The sequence below is a fragment of the Barbus barbus genome (genome assembly GCF_936440315.1).
Source record: "Barbus barbus genome assembly, chromosome: 28".
Taxonomy (NCBI): Eukaryota; Metazoa; Chordata; class Actinopteri; order Cypriniformes; family Cyprinidae; genus Barbus; species Barbus barbus.
In genome coordinates, this window is record NC_136756.1 from 27,516,580 (window position 1) to 27,539,032 (window position 22,453).

Here is a 22,453-nt window from a genome sequence, read left to right on the forward strand (position 1 = left end):
TGTCCCCATAAAACATGGAAACCCAACATGTGTGTGTGTGTGTGTGTGTGTGTGTGTGTAGAACTCACATGCAGGACCTGCAGGAAGTCACTCAAGATCTCCACTATGAGAACTTCCGTTCAGAGAGACTAAAGCGAGCTGGCAGGTATATAAAATCACCAAATAAACCCAGTCGCAGATCATCATCCTGTACATGAACGGATCTGTGAGTGAACGTTTGGTGTCCATCTGTGTTCCCGCAGGGAGGCTGATGAAGATGTGTTGGACAAAGACCAGATCCTCATGGAGAAGGAAGCTGAGGTGGGTCACAATGTATATGCAAGTGAATTTGGGATTTTGGCTATCGACTAAGTTTCTTACTATCTGTCTGTGTAAATATGTTGTGTTCAATTAGAGTGTGGTATTCTGGGCTATGGGAATGTATATCTCAGTCGGGTGTGGATGCAATCATAGCAGTTTGTAAACATCCATGTCTTCATAGGAAATGACACCTGCTTCCTGCAGCACAGAACATACAGAAACACTTGCAATGTAAAGAGTGTGTTTGTTTTTACAGGTTTAATCTACCAAATGTCCCCACAAAGATAGTAAAACCTGAAATCAGCTACAGTATGAGGAGCAAGAGGGAAACAATGAATAAACATACTAACCAACGTCTTAATACTTAAAAGTGCAAAAAGGGAGGGTTTTAGGTTTAAGGGTATGTTTAGAGGATAGAAAATATCATTAGCTCTCTATAAAAACAATATAAGTTAAATACAACAAATATACAAAAACAAGCATGAGTTTTAAGCATCATCTTCAGTGATGTATTCAGAGGAGCAGTTGTATACATTGTTCTCTAATTATCATGATTGTTGTGATTAGACCTTAATTAGAGACTGCTGGGTAATTGTGTTTATGTTTCTCTGTGTTTGTGTACGTGTCCGTCTTGGATCTTCACGAGGTGTTCCAAAGTCACAATGTTAGAGTTTGTGCTTTAAAGTGTGAAAATACACAAACACACATTTAGCTGGATAAATATGGATGCATTGAAGTGAAGTGACATACGGCCAAGTATGGTGACCCATAACACACACACACCGTGAACACACACCCAGAGCAGTGGGCAGCCATTTATGCTGCGGCGCCCGGGGAGCAGTTGGGGGTTCGGTGCCTTGCTCAAGGGCACCTCAGTCGTGGTATTGAGGGTGGAGAGAGCGCTGGACATTCACTCCCCCCACCTACAATCCCTGCCGGCCCGAGACTCGAACCCGCAACCTTTGGATTACAAGTCCTAATCTCTAACCATTAGGCCACGACTTCCCAGATTGAACCACATATATAAATAAATAAATACAGTCAAATAAAATACAGTCAGAACAGTAATGTTGTGAAATATTATTACAATTTCAAATATCTGTTTTCTAATATATTTTCAAATGTAATTTATTTGTGTGATCAAAACTGAATTACTCCAGTCTTCAGTGTCACGTGATCCTTCAGAAATCATGGCCCTGGAGCACAAAAGCAGTCTTAAGTCTCTGGTGTATATTTATAGTAATAGCCAAAAATACATTGTATGGGTCAAAATTATAGATTTTTCTTTTATGTCAAAAATCATTAGGATATTAAGTAAAGATTATGTTCCATGAAGACATTTTGTAAATTTACTACTGTAACTATATCGAAACTTCATTTTTGATTAGTAATATGCGTTGCTAAGAACTTCATTTGAACAACTTTAAAGGAGATTTTCTCAATATTTAGATTTTTTTGCACCCTCAGATTCCAGATTTTCAAATAGTTGTATCTCGGCCAAATATTGTCTGATCCTAACAAACCATACATCAATGGCAAACTTATTTATTCAGCTCTCAGATGATGTTTAAATCTCAGAGAAATTGACCCTTATGACTAGTTTTGTGGTCCAGGGTCACATATTTAAATAGAAAACAGTTATTTTAGATTGTAATGTTTCACAACATTACTGGTTTACTGTATTTTTGATCAGAGAAATGCAGCCTTGTGACACATTGATCAAAAACATTAAAAAAAAAAACTTAATTATTCCAAACATTTTACTGGTATATATTGTGGAAACATGCTGAAACAGTTTCTCTATCTGTTTTTTTCCTCTCTTGCAGCTGAGACGCATGCAGCAGATGATTGCTCAGATGCAAGCTCAGATGAAGATCAAACCGGGAGACAACTAAGTGCGCGCGCGTGTGTGTGTGTGTGTGTCTATTTGTGTGTTGTGAGAACAGGAAGTGCCATCTGACTGGAGGTTCCATTATCCTGCCCATTTCTAAACACTATTTGCTTGTCGAGTCCCAGATTATCGAGGATCAGATTAATGGAACATGTAGTCTAATTCATATAACCACATCACTATCGCAGCTCCGCCCATACGAATAACCTCAACACTGAAACAAACGGTCCGTTATCATGTCTTTTAATCAATCAGGTTTGATGCTATTAATAATTTTTATCGCCTGTAGTCAATCATGGTTTCATTGACAATGTTCAGCATATGTTCATCTGTAGTTTGATCAGGGTTTGTGGTCAGCTGGAGACTGTTTTTCTGTGCCAAACACTCTTTTTAGGCTGCTTGGCTTGTACCAGTCATGCATCAGACTGGCATATGTTTACCTGATCACCTCGTCAATACTTTATAGAGCATATATATTACTTTGACTGCGGATGCATGGGATAAAATAAGAGGACGATGCACTGGTAGATGCACCTGGTCAAGTTTACAATTTTAGAAAATGTACCCGTTTATAATCATCATGCATTCACACAGACATGAATTAATAGCAGAGTTTGTTGGACTGGTGTTTGAAAAAGCGGTTTGCACGCACAAAAAGTATCACTAGCATATAAACAGATCCTCTCAAATCATGTTTCCTTTAAATGCATTTGAATCTGTGTGGGGCTGATTTGAGCTGCGCTGGGCAGCACTTCCCTCTAGTGGACTATACAGAAAAACACAATAGAAAGCACATTAATCTATATTTTGCCAGATTGGATCATGAAAATACTGTCTACAATTGGACAATCTCTTGACATACTGTTTGCGTTTTGTCAATGATACCTGGTCATCTTTTTGAAAGGGAAATCAGTTAATAAAGTGGCGCAGCAAATATTGTTCACCTTATTTAGAGAGTGTGAATCTAGTACAATGGCGGTAATGTTATGTTATTGTGGACGCACTGGTTCAGCTGTTGGTTTGTATTTTGATTCACAGAAATGCCTTAAAACTCCATTTAGAGACATGGTGCACACATTTCTCTTTTATACTCATATTCTTATGGTTTGGGGTTTCTATCATTTTTATGGCTTGATGTTCACTTTATTTACTACTTAAACATTAACATCTACCGCAGTGATCTTTATATTTCTTGTTTAGCAGCTGGGACATTTATAACTGTATGTTTTAAAAGTTCATCTAAACGGTACAAGGTCTAAGAAACGGACTGAAACGCACAGAGTCAGTTTACAGCATTGTAGCGAGTTATTTGCTAATTATTAACGTAATGTCTGCTGTAAACACAATAATTTTGTTTTGTTGTATTTGTGGTTCAGCCCAGTTATTTTGACTCGTTATATCCTGTTTAGGCCTTTTTTTTTTAAGTTGTCGTTGTGCGGTACAGTAATGCTTACTTCCCTGTTTTACATGTTCCTTTTTGTATTTGCTCATGTTGAGAAATAAATAACTTTCTGAGTCATTTGTCTGAACGCTTTAGTTTCCTGCAAGCATAAAGTCTCAGAAATGGTTTTGTAAATATCATCCATTTCTGTTTGTACACCATAAATAATATTTTGCTCAACAATGCTTTTTTTTCATTCACCATTTTTGACTAGTTTCATAGACGCTGCAAATTATATGCCTATTCTAATTTATTTATAATTAAATAAAAAAAAAAATTAGACCAAAAAAGACTGTAAAATTGATTGACGCCAAATATAGATTTTTTCCCCCCTTTTTTTTTTTTACTTAATATAATTTTCTTTTTTAGATCATTTAAAAATTTGGTGAATTTAATCTTTTTTATTATTATTATTAAAACTTTTTTTTACTAAATGTAAACATTAAATTTTTACATAATTTTCAAAGTAAATTTAAAACATGTTTTTATTAAGGAATGTAAAATTAATTGACCCCAAATATAGCTTATGTTTTTAACTTAATGTAAACTTTTGATTTTTGAATAATTTTAAAATGACATTAATTTAAAATGCATTTTTGAAATGTTAACATTTTATTTTTAGATAACTTTCACTGTAATTTTAAAATGTGTTTTTATTAAAGAATGTAAAATTAATTGACACCAAATAATAGCTTATTTGTATTAGATGCATACTTTATAAATTAGCTACATTTAAAATGCTGAATTATTAAAGCCAATTCTTTAATAAAAGCCTTGAATATAATTTGTACAAGTACTAATACACAAGTGCAAAAAGTGCAAAAAACTACAGATTTAATGTAATTTATTATAATGAATTTTTTTAATATATATATATATATTTAACCTTATGTATATTTATGTGTAATGATTTTAATTTCTGAATATTTTAACCAAGCTGATTTTTTACCTTTTCACAATTATTACATTTTTATTCACCAAAGTTAGATTAAACAGCACTGTTGTAGAGCCCTGTCAGCTGTGTCAATGACTGATGTGTTGGTGGGCGTGGTTTCGTCTGCGAGGCCCCGCCCCTCGACGCCTGGGCTTCTGAGTGTTGAGACAGACGGAACCCGAGCAGAGCAGAGACGGCCTGAAACATGACCACCAACATCCGATATAAGAGCAGGATGATGAAATCCGGTAATGACACAGACGCAGACGCTGTTTTACTCTGTTTTTACCCTGATTGACTGATGAAATGCTGATGATTTCTCTCTTCCTGCCTGTGCGTCTCCCGCATCCCGCACCTGCTGATGATGCTGCTCATGATGATGGTCGCATTCAGAGGACAGTGAGGTGAGAAACGACAAACTTTACCACATTTCGCAATTTTACTTCAGTTTTAGAGTTTCTATGAATTCGGTTTATTTCCACAGAGATAAACCGCTCGACAAAAAATCTCACGACCCTCGATTTCAAGTTATATAACTACATTTTGTGTGTACAAATCATTTTTGTGTGCTCGTGCTCACGTTTAAGAGGTTTCGGCAGATCGTGCAGATCACGCACTTTATTTCTCATCATCTCAGCCGTCAGCATTATTATTATTATTATTATAAAGCATCAGTCTTACATTCTGGCCTTGAGGAAATCTGATGTCTGCTGGCTGTCTTCTGTCGTTCTGAGCTCTGATAGAGGATGATAGTGCTGTTGTCATGGTTACAGGAGCCTGAGTGTGTGAGAGGGGCATATAGCAGAGATGCCTGAAGAAGTGTGAACCCTGAGCTCTACATGTTTATAGTATTTGGTGATCACAGTTAAAGCGGAACAGAGTGCTAACTGCTCAAGCAATCAGATCTGTTGCTGATTTGCACCTAAATGTTGTCTCGCACCTTCTAGTATCACCCATAAAATTGTTTGGACTATCATTTTTTATTTGTGTTGATGTATTAATAGACTTTAGTTCATGTTACAATCCAATTTATGTGGTATTATCATGTTATTGGACACATATCCACAATTGGACATCAATATTTTTGAATCACTGCGTATATTTAAAAGTATTATTATTATTATTATTATTATCATGCAAGGATGCATTAAATTGATCAAAAGTAACAGTAAAGACATTTATAATGTTCAAAAGATGTCTATTTCTAAATAAGTTCTGTTCAAATAATTAGTTTCCACAAAAAAATATGAAGCAATTGATAATAGTCATAAATGTGACACTGAAGACTGTAGTAACAATGCTTAAAATTCAGCTTTTTATCATAGGAATAAATTATATTTTAAAATATATTCAAATAGAAAGCTGTTATTTTAGATTATAAAAATATTTCACAAGTTTTTACGGTATTTTTGATATAAAAAAATACAGGCTTGTTGAAACTTACATACCCTAAACTTTTAAACAATATCTGCTAAAAGTTATATTTATATTTGCATATAGATTTAATGCATGTATGAAAATATAAATTACTAGTAAATTTCACAAACAGTTTCAATGCTGTTTTAATTATAACTTTAAAAAATCATTTTGTCCCGTATAAATGCATCTTTTAAATGATACAGCGATAGTTTAATGCTGTAAACACTCTGTTTTGCTATACAGACTGAAGCTGTTCTGAAGGTTAGTAATTTCACAGCCTCCAGCACTTGACCCATGAACACGCAGACACATATACACACATATGTAGTTACTAGAAAGCTCATCCTACGCAAAAGCAGAAATGCAACAGTTCACACACATTCTGTCAGTGCTTCAAGATCTTTCTCTCTCTCACTGTCATTCTCCTCTTCCTTCCTTCTCCTCTTGTCGTCTTCTGGTCTCTTTCTCTCTCTCTCTGTATTGAGGCTTAATAACTTAATGGTGTGGAAGGCTGGCTGCCATTTCAGACACGTCTTATTTATCTCTGAAAAGGTCACTGCATTGAAATAAGATTGTGTGTAAGTGTGTGTGTGTGTGTGTGTGTGAAGTCAAATGGCCTGTGCAGTTGCTCAAATGCCACAGCAAGAAACGTCCATCTCAGTATCTATCTACAGTATGAGAGAGGACAGTGTTCTGTAAGTGCTCCAGTCAATTACAACAGCGAGTGTAATGTTGCCCAACGAGTTTTGGTTCACTTTTAATTGGATTGACTTTCGATGTGAGCATTAACAAAAAAACCATACCTACTCTAATAGCATTCTTATTCTGTGTCTATGAACTAGTATGAATGCAGGTAGTGACCAAACTTTAAAAAATGGAAAATAATTGTGCTTTTTATCCTTTTTTGCCACTCCTTTGCCACTCCTTTTGCGTTCCACAGAAGAAAGTAATTAATGACATGGATGAGTGAATGATGACAGAATATATTTGGTTGAACTGTTCGTGTGAATGTGAGTTTCTGTTTAACTAATATACTCCACCATTCAAAAGATTGGCTCAGTAAGATTTTTTTTTCTTTTTAAAGATTATTTATTTTATTTTATTTTTTGCATTATTAAGATAAGCGAAGTGGGATAGAGAGAGGGCGGTGGGATCAGGAGAGGTACTTGAGTCTGGATTCAAACTCGGGGCGCTCGCAACGTTATATGTCACCCAATAAAGGCTATCGGCGCCGACACACATTTTTTCTTTTTGAAAGAAATTACTTCTTTTATACAGCAAGCGCACATTAAATTGATCAAAAGTGTCAGTAAAAGGTTTATATTACAAAAGATTTATATTTCAAATAAATGCTGTTCTTTTGAACTTTCTATTCATCATGCATCATGGTTTCTACAAAAATATGAAGCAGCACAACGGCTTTCAACATAAGGAATGTTTCTTGAACAGCAAATCAGTATATTAGAATGATTTCTGAAATACCATGTGACACTAAAGAATGGAGTAATGATGCTGAAAATTCAGCTTTTCATCACAGGAATAAATTACAACTTAAATTATATTCAAATAAAAACACTTATTTTAAATTATAATAATATTTCACTATTTTACTGTTTTTACTTTACTAAATAAATGCAACCTTGATGAGCAGAAGAGACTAGTAGCATATATGCAATGCAGTGTTCCATAATATTATCCCTGAATTATGAAGTACTGTGAAATGTTGTTGGGTTAAACCCCAAAAGTGCCTCTGAGCTAAACACTTAACCTCATGCGACTCCAGAAGAACCGTCCCTGTGATAAGTGTACTGTAAGGAGACAAGCTGCAGTGCAGGTGCAGTGAACCATTCAAACACATGCCCGCAGACCCAGTAAAGCTGACATGGTCTGAAAGAGAGGAAAGCAGTCACCCTCTGGGAACACCGTTCTGTCTATCTGCACTATCAGCTCTGTTTGTGCTTGACCCAGCACAGCTGCCGTAGAGGCCTGAGGATGTTTAGTGAGTGCATTCATTCACTGCTCATCCTCCAACCTCTCTCCACCCGTCTTATCATCATGACATCATCAGGGTGTTCCACACCCACGGTTACTCACACATTGACATTAATGGATGACATCACTGGTCCCACCTCACTGAATAGCAGGCAGGAAATCACTGTCTGAGATGAGCGGGATATCTGCACCATCTAACCAAGACTTTCTGGAAGAAGAGTAAATAAGAGAGAAAGAGAATAAATTGCTGTGGGTTACTAAGGTGTTTTTGGTGGTTGCCAGGGCATTGTTGTACAGTTGCTAAGGTGTTTTGAGTTTGTGATCAAACTATGTGAAATGAAAGCTGTTTGGTCCATGTCTTTTGATGGGTTTGAAGATGTGTTTCTTTGATACTCTATTAGAGTTCCTCAAACAACTCAAACTGATTAAAAACAATAGAGATATGAGCCTGTGTCTGATGAGGGTCGCTCCAGGTGGCACTCAGGGATGGCAGCTGGATGGTGAGAGGGTGTTGTTCTGTGTTAGGAGGGGCGACCAAGGCTATTGTATCACTGAAGGACATCTGTTCTACTCTATTCAACAGACCCCCTCTGGACCCCCCACCAACACACTCATCATCTATATGCACGACTAGACCCCCACCAACACCATAATGGGGCGAATCATGCTTAATATGAAGATGTTTATTAGGGCTGTTTGTTCAGACGTCACTAGTACTGTTGCTCATATTAGGGTTAGTGATCTGAACGAACCCCAGACCTTTAACTCAAACCCTAACTGAGCTGCACAGGCAAGTGTTTCATTCAGGAAATGTGAAAATCTAGTTTGAAGATGTGCAGTCACATATATTCGCAAAATCTGGTCTGACAGGCTTCGATATGAGCACATGCATGGAATATTACACATTAGGCAGGAATTTTATGACACATTCAGTAATGAGGCTTTTAATGCATTTAAGCTTACATTCATAACTCTTGTGGTTCATCGCAGGCCTATTATCTAAATGTAATGTCAGTTGATTCCATTTTCATGTTATATAAGAGAGAGTGACTGAATTGTGTCATAAAAACAGTTAGCTGTGATATCAGTTGTCAGGATGAAACAATTACATTATTAAGTTGTGTGTGTATGTAAATGATTTAACTTCTCCTGTGCATGAAGAGAAAATCCTTGAGTGTTTCTGTTTCATAACACTAGCGCCCCCTAGTGAAAAGATATATATATAGAGAGAGAGAGTCTGTTTTGCTTATAAAATCTGCATTTATTTGAAATAAAAATCCAGTAAAATCACTAATAATACGAAATATTATTACTATTTAAAATAAGTGTTCATATCTGAATATATTTAAAAATGCAATTTATTCCTGTGATGGAAAGCTGTATTTTCAGGATCATTACTCCATTCTTCAGTGTCACATGATCCTTCAGAAATCATTCTAATATGCTGATTTGCTGCTCAACAAACATTTGTGATTATTATCTATGTTGAAAACAGTTGTGCTGCTTCATATTTTGTCAAAACTGTAATACATTTTTTAAGGATTGATAGAAAGTTAAAAACAACGGCAGCTATTTGAAATAGAAATCTTTGTAACATTATAAATGTTTCACTGTCACTTTTGATAAATTTAATCCGTTCTTGCTAAATAAAATGATTAATTTCATTAAAAAACTCTTACTGACCCTGTACATCATCATATATCTGAAAACAACGCTCTAGTAAAGATCAGGCTGCTGTGCTGTAGTCTGTAGAAAAGCTGCCAGTCTGGCAAGGTCTGTTGGGAAGGGTGTGGCTGCTGTCTTACTAAATGTGTCTTGCTCCCTTAAACACACACACACACACACACACACACAGAAATCCCTGCACCTCAGAGCCGGCTGTGGGGAAAAAAAAGTGGGGGAGGAATGAACGACTAAATGAATGAGTGTTTTTATTCCCGTTTTCAACTGCCCCCCTTCCTGTCTAAAATTCCTTCCATGCTTTTTTTCCTTTACGTCTTTTCGTTTCTCCTGCTCGCTCTCTCTCACTCACTACCTTCTTTTGTCAGCCTTTCCTTCAGTCATGTGGGGATTCCTCTGCCTGCTTGTCTGAACACGGTGCGCTGGGATGTGCCGTGGGCAAGAAAAGACAGAAAACAGGGAAAGGGAAATCAGAGAGGGTATATAGAGGAAGAGAGTGATAAAGTGAGGGTCACGCAGGTTTAAAGAGGGACGCCACACATTTCTGAGACGTCTGGTTCAGGATGGACACCATGATGCTGCAGGAGAAACTTGTGGAGAAACTTCTGTGTCCCCGAACCAGAACCACCAGACAGAAGGTTCGCTGCTTATGTCTTGTAATATATCTATCTGTCTATCTATCTATATATATATATAAGTTAGAAAAGCTGCTTCAATTTAGTTATTAGTAGGTGTAATTGTAAATAGTATTATGCCACATTATATTGTGTAAATTTTGTGTGTGTTATGGGTTTTGCTCAAACTTAAAATTACTTAAAGGACTGTTTAAAGGATTTAAACTGCCTAAACAAGCAGCCACTTAGCAACACCCTAGCAACCACCCTAGCAGCCTCATAGTAACATGCTTAAATCATTCAGCACACTTTAACAACTGCAGAGCAACACCCTAACAAAAAGGCATATTGAACCTTTTTATCTCACCTTTTGGACTTTTTTTCTCACAAGTTTATATATCACTTATTTGGACTTTTTTTAAAAATATTGAGATATGAACTCAATATTGCAGGATATAAACTCAGTTGTGAGAAACAAAGTCTGAATTGTGAAATATAAACAATAAAGTCAGATTTGTGAGATAAAAGGCAATTACTTTTTTTTTTTATTCCATCGAAGAGACAAGCTTCCATAATAGTGATGTGTTAAAACATGATAAACACCCAATATTTTAGTTTTTTAGGTTTTATTTTTAATGGAAAGATATAATGCATTACAATGCGCATTCTACATGAAAGCTACAGGTGAAGCATTACCGCATTTTCTCCAGAAAATGTACAAATCTAGTTGATGCTTTGCACACATGCATCTTTATCCCTCTTCTCTCACACACACTGTGCACGTGGGGTGAGATACGCCAGGGTGTCTCTGTTCTAGGATGATGGACAGCGGAAACACACATGACGGCGTGTGAGATGCTCTAGCAGAGTGAGTTTGAGTGTGTTATAAAGGCCTTTTCAGCTTATGTAAATATGGCTTCTGTGTGTGTGTGGTCAGTCGGTTTGGCCTGGACACTGAGCTGGTTCTGCTGTCGGGTTTAATGGTGATTTTGCTTCCCGTCAGTAATTTCTGTGTTCTCAGTGTCAGTTTGAGCGGTTATGACTGCTGAGCGGTTTCCGGCACAGTTGGTGGATCTGCAGGAGACTCAACAGTACTGGGCTTTTCATTCTCTGCTATTTTTATGCCAGTCTGACGATTCACAGACGTTTGGTCTTAAAGAGACAGTTCACCCAATCCTTCAAAACCTCTATAACCTTCTTTCTTCCATAAAATGCAAAAAGATTATACAGAACATTAATGTTTTGGCTTGTTTCTTTCAGGACAAGCAGTATGTTGGCTTCGCTACGCTTCCTAATCAGGTCCACAGGAAGTCGGTGAAGAAGGGCTTTGACTTCACTCTGATGGTTGCAGGTTTGTCTGAAATCATCGCTATATTTGTCACTGACTTCATGCTCGTCTTTGTCATTAACAAGAGCATTTTGTGTGTTTTTAGGTGAATCTGGATCGGGAAAATCTACTCTAGTAAACAGCCTCTTCCTCACAGATCTCTATAAAGACAGAAAATTACTAAATGCTGAAGGTAAGAGTAGTCTTAAAGGAACAGTACACCTAAAATAACAGTTCTGTTATTGTTACATAAGATTACACAATATACACTGCTGTTTAAAATTTGGGGTCTTTTGGGTTTGGATTTTTTTTTTTTTTTAAGAAATTAGTACTTTTATTCAGCACAAATTCATTAAATTGATCAAAAGTGACAGCAAAGACATTTATAATGTTACAAAAGAAAATCAATGTATCAGTGTGTCTGCAAAAATATGAAGCCGCACAACTGTTTTCAACATTAATAATAATCATAAATGTTTGTTGAGCAGCAAATCAGCATTTTAGAATGATTTCTGTATCATGTCACACTGAAGACTGGAGTAATGATGCTGAAAATTCAGTTTTGATCACAGGAATAAATTACATTTTACTATATATTCACATAGAAAACAGTTATTTTAAGTTGTCTTAATATTTCACAATATTACCGTTATACTGTATACATTACTCTGCAGGCTTGGTGAGTAGAAGAGACTAAAAAAACAACCACAAACAAACAAGAAGAAAAAAAACACATAAAACAAAAATCTTACCAACCCCAAGCTTTTTAACAGTAGTGTAGCATATACATAAGTGTACACCTCTTCAACAGGTTTGTTAGTTTGAGTGTTATATTGTGTGTTTTCTGTAACAGAGCGTATTAATCAGACGGTGGAGATCACCAAACACACGGTCGACATCGAGGAGAAAGGAGTCAAGCTCAAACTCACCATTGTGGACACGCCAGGGTTTGGAGACGCAGTCAATAACAATGAATGGTGAGAATTCAGCTGTTCCCAGCATCCCATGAGCACAATTACAAATCTGATGGTTACGGTCGTAGATGCTGATTGCTCAATACAGCATTTTATGAATGCAAAAAGACCTTTAGTCATGTCTGTATTCACAACATAGCAGCCATAAGAGTCTGAGTAGTTTCCCAGACTGGGGATTGATGCAAAGCTAATAATTAAATAAATTCATTTAAAAATGTAAATAAATAAATACATTTAATTAATAAATACAAATTTAACTAACTAATTAAAATACATAAAAACAATTAAAATAAAATACTTATTTTATTTGTTTGCCTGTATTTTATGTGACCATTAACTGATATTAGAGAACTGAACCGTGCACATTTGTTGTTAAGTTATTGAAATATTTACTATTTTAGGTCAAATTAGTTCATCTGACAGAAAAGCCTTGGTATGTTATTGTGTACAATTCTGTCTCTTTGAAGCGTGTGCGTTTTTGTGTGTGTTTGCAGTTGGAAGCCCATCACAGACTACATCGACCAGCAGTTTGAGCAGTACTTCAGAGACGAGAGTGGACTGAACAGAAAGAACATACTAGACAACAGAGTGCACTGCTGCCTGTACTTCATCCTGCCGTTTGGACACGGGTACGAGCGGGTGTCACGGGTCTGGCTTATATGGGTCAGGTCATATGCATCATCTTCACATTTGCATAATCAGCCTCTGACTTCATCAGAACAGATTTGGAGAAATGTAGCATTCCATCACTTGCTCAGCAATGGATGCTCTTCAGTCAATGGGTGCCGTCAGAATGAGTCCAAACAGCTAAAACATCAGATAAACAGATAAACAGATAAAACAGATAAAAACATCACAATAATCCACACCACTCCAGTCCATCAGTTCATTTCTTGTGAAGTGAAAATCTGTGTGTTTGTAACATCCAAACAAGTCCATGTTTTTAACTTCAAACTGATGCTTCCATGTTCATAATCCATAATATTGGTTTCTCCAGTGAATAGTCTCGTCTGAATCAGGTGAGAAATATTCAAAGATCAAGCACCGTTCACAAGCCAAAACAGTTCTAAACAAATGTATGGGTGGATTTTGATGTGAAGGACAACAGGAGATGGAATTTCTCACTGCTTTACTATGGATTATGGACTCATGTTTTGGCTCGAAGCAACAACTCGAGGTTAAAAATGTCTTTGTTTCTTACAAGCATCTTTTCACTTCTCAAGACATTAATTGATGGACTGGAGTGGTGTGGATGTTTTTATCAGCTGTTTGGACTCTCATTCTGACGGCACCCATTCACTGCAGAGGATCCATTGGTGAGCAAGTGATCTGATGAAGAAACAAACTCATCTACATCTCGGATGGCCTGAGGGTTAACACATTTTCAGCAAATTTTCATTTTTGGTGAACTATTCCTTTAACAAACTTGACACTGACTCGCAGACGTGTGTTCAGGACTTCATAATTCATATTCTTAAATATGAATGTGTAAAAAGTAAACATATTTGATTTGCAGTTCTTGCATCACAGAAAGCAATTAATGCAAATTGTATTTAATGCATAATAGGAGTTAATATAATTAGAGATGGAGTTAGCATCAGTTATTTCTGCTGTGCAGTTTGCGGCCGGTGGACGTGGAGTTCATGAAGGCTCTGCATGAGAAAGTGAACATCATTCCTCTGATCTCTAAAGCGGACTGTCTCACTCCTAATGAGGTCAAAAAGCTCAAGGACAGGGTGAGTGCACACTATCGCATCGCAACAGTTTTTAAAGCGTGCTCCTGATGGAAGCCGTGTCTGATTCAAGCCGGCTGTTTCCTGTACATTTGCAGGTTGTTCAGCATGATTATTGTGTTCATAGTGTGCATCTGTTGTCCTGCAGGTGCGAGACGAGATCGAGCACTTCGGGATTAAAGTGTATCAGTTTCCCGAGTGTGACTCTGATGAAGAAGAGGAGTTCAAACAGATGGACAAAGAGCTGAAGGTCTGGCAAACATCCCATAAAACATTTAGTCTGAAATCTCCACTAAATCATTTCACTCCATTTGGATTGATTTTACCCTCATTATGGACTTTTACTGCTGCCAACAGCTGGAGGAGTGAAGCTGATAAACTGCTGTCATGTGCAGATGTTTTTCATGAGGCAGATTAAAGTGTTGCTGCACATAAATATGATGCGGGGGCAGTGTGTATATATTGAATACTGAATGATTTATGTGTCGTGTGTGTGTGTGCTGTAGGAGTGCACTCCGTTTGCTGTCATTGGCAGTAATACAGTGGTGGAGGCCAGAGGTCAAAGGGTCAGAGGTCGTCTTTACCCCTGGGGTATCGTGGAAGGTCAGAAACATTCTTAACAAGTACACCAAAGTGGGCATTAACGCTTGGCAAATGGATTGTACAACACTTATTCTATGTCAGAGGTGCCGTGATGATAGGGCTGGGCGATAAACAGTATCATATCGAGACTGTGATAAAAATTTATGTCAATAACGATGATAAGCTCTGGACGTTTTTACTCTGTTTCACTTCAGAAGCTTTTCACAGTTTCATAAAAAAAAAACTCCCAGCAAATACACCAAGAAACTCAAAGATCTTTGACAAACTGCCAAAATAAAAGTTCATTATAACGTAATTAAATTATGGCAGAACTATATTACTATTGTTTATTAATAATAATAGTAATATTTTTAAGGAATATCATATATTTGATAAAAAATTTTAATACATAAAAATGTTTTGTTGCAAAATAATTGTTATATTTTCTTTTGATTACATTAGAAAATATGTACTAGGTTGTTAAAGTTTTATGCACACATTATTGATGATAAATTTGTAAAATATCATAAAACAGAGAATCCAGAAAAAAATTCAATGGAAACACAGAATTCAGGGAAAAATCAAATGTATTTCTTGTAGCCCTAAATTAAAAGGTAGTTTAATTGTGAAAAAAAAAAAAAGATTCTCAAGGTCTAAAAATCACGGAAAGCTTTCCTTCCCCATTAATGGTAAAAATAAAAATAATAAAATATATATATAGTGATAATTATCAACATCGTATGCTATGATAAAAAATATTGTGATAATATTTTTGGCCATATCACAAATCCATATACTAAAGTTTGCATGCTCTTTAGTTTTTAGGCCAATATTGCCCACAACATACATCGTTTGTCCTAATACTAGTCTATTGCAAGAGTTCCTGGCCATTAAAGTATGCACTTTATCATCATTAGTAAGTGCAGTACATACTGCTCATATGTAGTATGTAGTGATGTTACAGCATGAACTGCAGTGTCCCAGGAAACACATGACGTGATCATAAAAATAAAATTGTCTTCCAAATGAATAAATGTGAATGTAATTTATGTTAATGTTGTTTGTGACCGTGAACTCTGTTGTATTTCTTTGTGTGTGTTGTTCAGTGGAGAATCAATCTCACTGTGACTTTGTGAAACTGAGGAACATGCTGATTCGCTCTCACATGCACGACCTGAAAGACGTGACGTGCGACGTGCACTACGAAAACTACAGAGCCCTCTGCATCCAGGAGATGACCAGGTGTGTGACATGTACAGTCAGCTTTCAGGCGGTGTAAATGACATGCTGACCTGAGGCTGTTTGACTTTCCAGCCCAGATGTGCTTCATATAATGCATGTGTGTGTGTGTGTTTCAGTAAACTGGCACAGGATAACCGTACGGACAGTCCACTACCCATCCTGCCTCTGCCCACACCAGACGTGGAGACGGAGAGACTCATTAAGATGAAGGATGAAGAGGTACAGAACACTAAGATTTGTGCTATAGATTTCTATATAGTTAATAGGACTCTAGTGCTATTTTACTAACACTGAGATTCTTACTTATTATAGTTCTAATTAATATTTTGAATTAGTTTTTGTTTGTATATTTGCCATTTTCAATTTAGTTTTAGTAATAATAATAATAATAATATTTTTAAGGAATATCATACAACCAATTATTTTAGTTTTAGTTTTAGTTAAATGAAAATGATAAAATGTTGCCTTGGCAACTACCTGAAATATAATGAGGTTACCGTTTGAATATACTTTATTTTATTTTAATTAACATTTATTTTATTTCAAGTAATGAAAATGTTTTTTTTTCTTGTTTATTTTGTTTTAGTTACTGTAATAAATAATATCCTTAAGGACATATGCTAGTTTAATTCATATTTATGGTCTCCGTAGATACATTTTCATATGGATTCATTGATACTTTGGATGATTTAATTGCTAGTAATTATCATGCTTATTATGGCCAGTATTATAAATCTATACTTTTTTGTGTGTTTTTTCATGTTTATCTTCCAATTTGGCCATTTTTTTTTTCATTTTCACTTCATATTCTTCAAATAAGGAAAAGCATGAGCAATTTTATTGTAAAGTAGCCACTGTGCAATATAAAATTTAGATTAAAAAAATGTAGTAAAGAAGAGCTAGAGAAGTGAAATATTAAAATTACACTACCGTTCAAACATTTGGGGTACAAAATGCAGTAAAATCACCAATATTGTGAAATATTTTTACAATTTAAAATAGCTGCTTTCTAAGTGAATATATTTTAAGTTGTAATTTATTCCTTTGATTCAAAGCTGTATTTTCAGCATCATTACTCCAGTCTTCAGTGTCACATGATCCTTCAGAAATCATTCTAATATGCTGATTTGTCACTCAAGAAACATTTATGATTATTATCAATGCTAAAAACTATTTTTGTGAAAGTCATGGTACATTTTTTCAAGATTCTTCTATGAAGATAAAGTATAGAAAAACAGCATTTATTTTAAATAGAAATATTTTGCAACATGGTAAATATTCACTTTTGATCAATTTAATACATCCTTGCTAAATAAAATATGAATAATAATAAACTGTGTTGTTTTGTATGTGCAGCTGAAGAGAATGCAGGAGATGCTGGAAAAGATGCAACAACAGATGCACGAGAAAGACCAGTGATGCTGACACACACACACACATACACACACACACACACACTACGGCCCTCACAGCAGCCCTCAGATGTGAATGCATTTAAATGATACTGTATAAATATCATATCTCAGATCAGCTGTTCATCTGCTCAGTGCTTCTGTCTGCCTGCATCATCATGAACATACATAAACCAGTCCAACTTAAATTAACCTCTGAAGGCATCTCATTTATATTGACTTTTGATTTGCTTAGTAAGACGAATGTGTGTGTGAGATGTTTTCTGAAACAGTGCAGGGGTTCATTAACGTGTGTGTGTGTGTTTGGAGAGACAGTGACGTCCTTTTGCTATGAATTTGATTTGGTTTTGGTTTTTATAGTGAATGTGAACATACAGTACGGCTCCAATAACTGTTACCAAGAAACATCCTCAGTTCAGACGGCTGGTTTTTGCTCGTTTTATAACAATAATAATCAGAATGAAATCTATTCCATTATTATGAGTGTTTATGGCCTTTAATAATTTAATAATTTATATTATTATGTCAATTGTTTATGTAAAGCTTGCTAATAAATGTGAATAAGTTATCAGTTGTCACTGTTGTTTGTTCACTATAGTTTCATATTCATGTGATTGATCAGCAACATATATAATTTCTAAGATATTTTGCTCCACCATATTTTCAGAAAGAAATTCGATAGGCTCCACTTGTTTCTTATTCAGAGGTGCTTATTCCAAAAATAGTGGCTTTTGGTTTTGTAATGTGTTATGTATGTACAGATATTACATTTCCATGGATGAAATATATTGTCATATGTGACGCTGGAGCACAAAAGCAGTCTTAAGTCTCTGGGGTATATTTGTAGCAATGGCCAAAAATACATTGTGTGGGTCAAAATTATTGATTTTTCTTTTATGCCGAAAAACATTAGGATATTAAGTAAAGATCTTGTTCCATGAAGATATTTTGTAAATTTCCTACTGTAAATATATCAAAACTTCATTTTTGATTAGTAATATGCATTGCTAAGAACTTAATTTGAACAACTTTAAAGGTGATTTTCTCATAAGTTTGCACCCTCAGATTCCAGATTCTCAAATATTTGTATCTCAGCCAAATATTGTCCTAACAAACCATACATCAATGATTATTTATTAATTTTTCAGACGTATAAATCTCAATTTCAAAAAAATTACCCTTATGACTGGTTTTGTGGTCCAGGGTCACATATGGTTGCTACATATATACTTTATTTATTTATTGACAAAATTTGAATTTGAAGAATCTAATGTACTGTAGTTCTCTTTGAACTAACATTAGGCCTTTTTCTGGAAAATCAGCAGAATTTTTTTCTTTGAAGATGCAGGGCTTTGTAATTCTTCTATTGTTTAAATGCACGATGTGTTATGCTGTCTGTTTCAGATACTGGATGACTCCTGTGCTCTTCATTCTCTGGCCAATGCAGGGAATTTAACTGAGCGGTTCTGATGTGCCAGTATCAGAGTGTGAAAGTGCGGCCCACTTCCTGTCACACATTGCTCTGAGGGGGCGGCGTGTGTGTTTAAGGTAGTTTTATCAGCGTGACCCAGCTGTGTTTGATGCTGTGGTCTTAACGCTCCTTCAGACTGATACTGACACACAGACACGCTGGTGACGCTGGTAAGAACTTCACATCTAAACAAATTACACAATATATGCATTAGTTCTGTAACTTAAAAATGACTTGTGCATTGATGTATTTAGCTGGTAATTAAATATTGCTAATGTGTTCTGCTCTCCACCCATTGGGACCCTCAGTGAACTAAAGGGCTGGTAAACACACACACAGTAGAGTACATGCTGCTGGTTAAAATGATCAAAATAACACAAGGTTTTTATTTTATATTTTATTTTTGCCAGTTGTCGCAATTTGAGGAATATATCACTTTTTAATGATTAAAATAAAAAATAAAATAAATAGAGCTATATATAAAATAAAAAGATCTTTATCACAAACACAAGGAATTTTTATTGGGAAAGCTTCTGGAACACATCCAAATATAACAAGAAACATAACAATAAAATTAAAGCATTAAAAATAAAATTGTACAAAAAAATCTGTTAGGCAGAGAGAGAGAATAAACGTTTACAGATGCATTTACAGACTAATAATAGTGTGGTGATGTGTACAGTTTATGTGAATATATGGTAAAATAAAAAATACAATAATAAAATAAGATGAAATACTGTGGTGACACTTTACAATAAGGTTCATTAGTTAACAACATTAGTAAACATGAATGAACAATGCTTCTACAGCATTTATTAATCTTAATGTTAATTTCAGCATTTACTAATGCATTATTAAAATCGCATGCACTATGAACTAACAATAAACGACTATTTTCATTAACTAACATTAACAAAGATTAATAAATAGTGTAATGAATGCATTGCTCATTGTTTGTTCATGTTAGTTAATACATTAACTAATGTTAACAAATGACACCTTTTAGTAAAGTGTTACCGATACCATTGTATATTCATTGCTTTAAGTATTAAAAAAATGATTGTAAATGCCAAAAACTTGATATTGCCGTGGTTTTGCAATATCCAATAACATTTTAGTATTTGTTTGTCAGCATTATATTATATATTAATTTTTGTTGTAATTTTGCAATTCAATTTCAACCTAAAAATGTGCATTCGATTCGTATGTAATGAGTTTTTCCTCTATACTGAGACCATGACAAGTCTGTATCATCCCATACTTTTTTTTATCTTTGTCTTTCTTGCTTCCTTTGCTTCCTCTTGAAATTCCAGATAAGCGTAAACATCTCTGTTTATTCAGTTTAGTACTCCATACATGGAAGCAGCCGATATCTGGCACTGAAAACATGTGCATGCATTGCTCTGATGAATGGCTCACAGTGAGAGCAGGAACATGATGGTGATTTGTGGTCTGTCTACAGTGTGTGTGCTGGCATGCGGTGTGTTGCGCTCGTGTTGAAGGTGGTGCTGTCAGTGCTGGGCAGTGAGATGATTGTGGCTCAGCTCCGGTGTCCGGAGGTGTGCTCCTGCGCGGAAGGTGTGGTGGACTGCAGTAAACGTGGCCTCACCACGGCCAGCCTGCCCTCGTCCTTCCCTCCACACACCACCACACTCCACCTGAACGACAACCACCTGACGGCTCTGCCCCCCGGCCTGCTGGACTCGCTGCCCGCCCTGCGCCGGGCCGCTCTCCACGGAAACCCGTGGTCATGTGACTGCGGCATCCTTTATCTGAGAGGATGGCTGCTGAAACAGAGCAACCCCGCTTCCATACAGTGAGTGTGCGGATGAGAGACTAAAGATGGGATTTTCCATTGTTTATATTATCAGTGCATAGTTTTTTCATGCTCTGGTCAATTTTGAAATTTTGGATGGTCTTCTTTCAGATTATTGGGGGAAAAAATCAACGAGTTTATGTTATTACCTATTTGTATCTTTACCTTTTAAATACAATACATATTTCTCAGAATGAGTTGATGTCAAACAGAACACAAACAAAAGTGGGGGATGCATATAACTAATATACATCATGGATGGTATATTCAATTTTACAAATAACATTTTTTGATGTTAGAGACATACATTTCTTGTTTCTAGTAATTGAAATCAATGAGTCATAATATATATGTGACCCTGGAGCACAAAACCAGTGTTAAGTCGCTGGGGTATATTTGTAGCAATAGCCAACAATACATGGGTCACAATTATTTTATTTTTCTTTTATGCCAAAAATCATTAGGATATTAAGTAAAGATCATGTTCCATGAAGACATTTTGTACATTTCCTACTGTAAATATTTCAAAACTTGTAATATGCATTGCTAAGAACTTCATTTGGACAACTTTAAAGGTGATTTTCTCAATATTTCTATTTTTTTGCACCCTCAGATTCCAGATTTTCAAATAACTGTATCTCAGCCAAATATTGTCCTAACAAACCATACATCAATGGAAAGCTTATTTATTCAGCTTTCAGATGATGCACTTTCATGAGAAGTGAGATGCAAATCTCACTTATGGCTGGTTTTGTGGTCCAGGGTCACATATTAACTTTAATAGAGGGAGTAATAATAGATATTATTTTTGCTTTATGTACATGAAACTTCCTAAGAAGAATTATTACCTGTAAAGTGTTATCAACTACATCTGATCCGGTATTACAATTGAAAAAAGGATAATAGATTGATCTATTTGAATTCTCAGGAACGTCAGCTGCAGTTCTCCTGCTCACCTGCGGGGGCGCCTGCTCGTGTATCTGTCCGAGCAGGAGCTGCTGGATTCCTGTCGTTACTGGCTGTGTAATCTGGCTCTGGCCTCTCAGATCAGCCTCTTCATCTTCATCACAGTGCAGGTGCTCCTGCTGGCCTCTGTCATCCTCTTCCTCCGGCGGTTTGAGCGGCTCAGCCGAGAGGCGGAGAGTTTGGCTGCGGAGGACGACGCGACGCGGAGGAATGAATACATCTCGCTGAAAGACAGGAGCATCTAGGAGAGACGGCCACGAACCACAGCAAAACAAACAACTGTGTTCAGTTTCATTGTAATCATTTTGCACAGTTCAGTTTGATTTAAAATGAATTTGAATTTATCTCATTTTCCAGGCATGCAATAAAAATGCTTCATGCAGTTTAGACAACCAAATGTAATATTTACTGTAAAAAATGTGGAAAATAAGGAATAAATCCCATTCTTTTTGCTTTATTTGTAAAACAACCAACTTTTGTAAACTTTAGCCAATTTTGGTGCATATTTACAGGTGCATGTGTATGTGTTCTTGTTATTCATATTCTTTTCTTTTTATTGCTTCAATAAAATAGTTTTGTTTTAAAACAGAGGGCGATATTCTATTATTATTACTGTCGTCACTTTTATTGTTGTTGTTGCTATACTTAACAGTACAAAA

At 35.9% G+C, this 22,453-nt stretch overlaps 3 protein-coding genes across 6 annotated transcripts in view; all 3 read left to right on the top strand.

Annotated features, from left to right (window-relative positions):
• LOC306848490 (septin-2-like) overlaps positions 1 to 3,718 on the top strand; it is a 30,672-nt gene extending 26,954 nt beyond the window's left edge. Inside the window, exons 10-12 of one of the 2 annotated variants that reach the window (XM_079383072.1) lie at positions 62 to 145; positions 243 to 300; positions 2,127 to 3,718. In XM_079383072.1, coding sequence (XP_079239198.1) covers positions 62 to 145; positions 243 to 300; positions 2,127 to 2,195 — 211 coding nt within the window. In that variant the 3' untranslated portion in view covers positions 2,196 to 3,718. The remainder of the gene's footprint in view (positions 1 to 61; positions 146 to 242; positions 301 to 2,126) is intronic. The other variant, XM_079383071.1, reaches the window with a different exon arrangement.
• A 987-nt stretch (positions 3,719 to 4,705) lies between these two features.
• LOC306847998 (septin-5-like) lies at positions 4,706 to 18,115 on the top strand. 3 transcript variants are annotated; one of them, XM_079382298.1, is made up of 11 exons: positions 4,706 to 4,828; positions 11,532 to 11,622; positions 11,705 to 11,791; positions 12,452 to 12,575; positions 13,067 to 13,201; positions 14,191 to 14,308; positions 14,454 to 14,555; positions 14,812 to 14,908; positions 15,994 to 16,129; positions 16,246 to 16,348; positions 17,486 to 18,109. In XM_079382298.1, exons 1-11 carry the CDS (start codon positions 4,772 to 4,774, stop codon positions 17,546 to 17,548), a joined length of 1,113 nt encoding a protein of 370 aa, XP_079238424.1. In that variant the 5' UTR covers positions 4,706 to 4,771; the 3' UTR covers positions 17,549 to 18,109. The 3 variants fall into 3 exon arrangements, with proteins under 3 accessions (XP_079238424.1, XP_079238425.1, XP_079238423.1); XM_079382299.1 differs by lacking the exon at positions 4,706 to 4,828 and adding an exon at positions 4,854 to 4,970 and having other exon boundaries at positions 17,486 to 18,115; XM_079382297.1 differs by lacking the exon at positions 4,706 to 4,828 and adding an exon at positions 10,036 to 10,295.
• Positions 18,116 to 19,091: 976 nt separating this feature from the next.
• gp1bb (glycoprotein Ib platelet subunit beta) lies at positions 19,092 to 22,384 on the top strand. Its single transcript, XM_079383360.1, has 3 exons — positions 19,092 to 19,182; positions 20,475 to 20,828; positions 21,757 to 22,384. The coding sequence occupies exons 2-3, from the start codon at positions 20,488 to 20,490 to the stop codon at positions 22,037 to 22,039; spliced, it is 624 nt and encodes a 207-aa protein (XP_079239486.1). The 5' UTR covers positions 19,092 to 19,182; positions 20,475 to 20,487; the 3' UTR covers positions 22,040 to 22,384.
• The last annotated feature ends 69 nt before the right edge of the window (positions 22,385 to 22,453 follow it).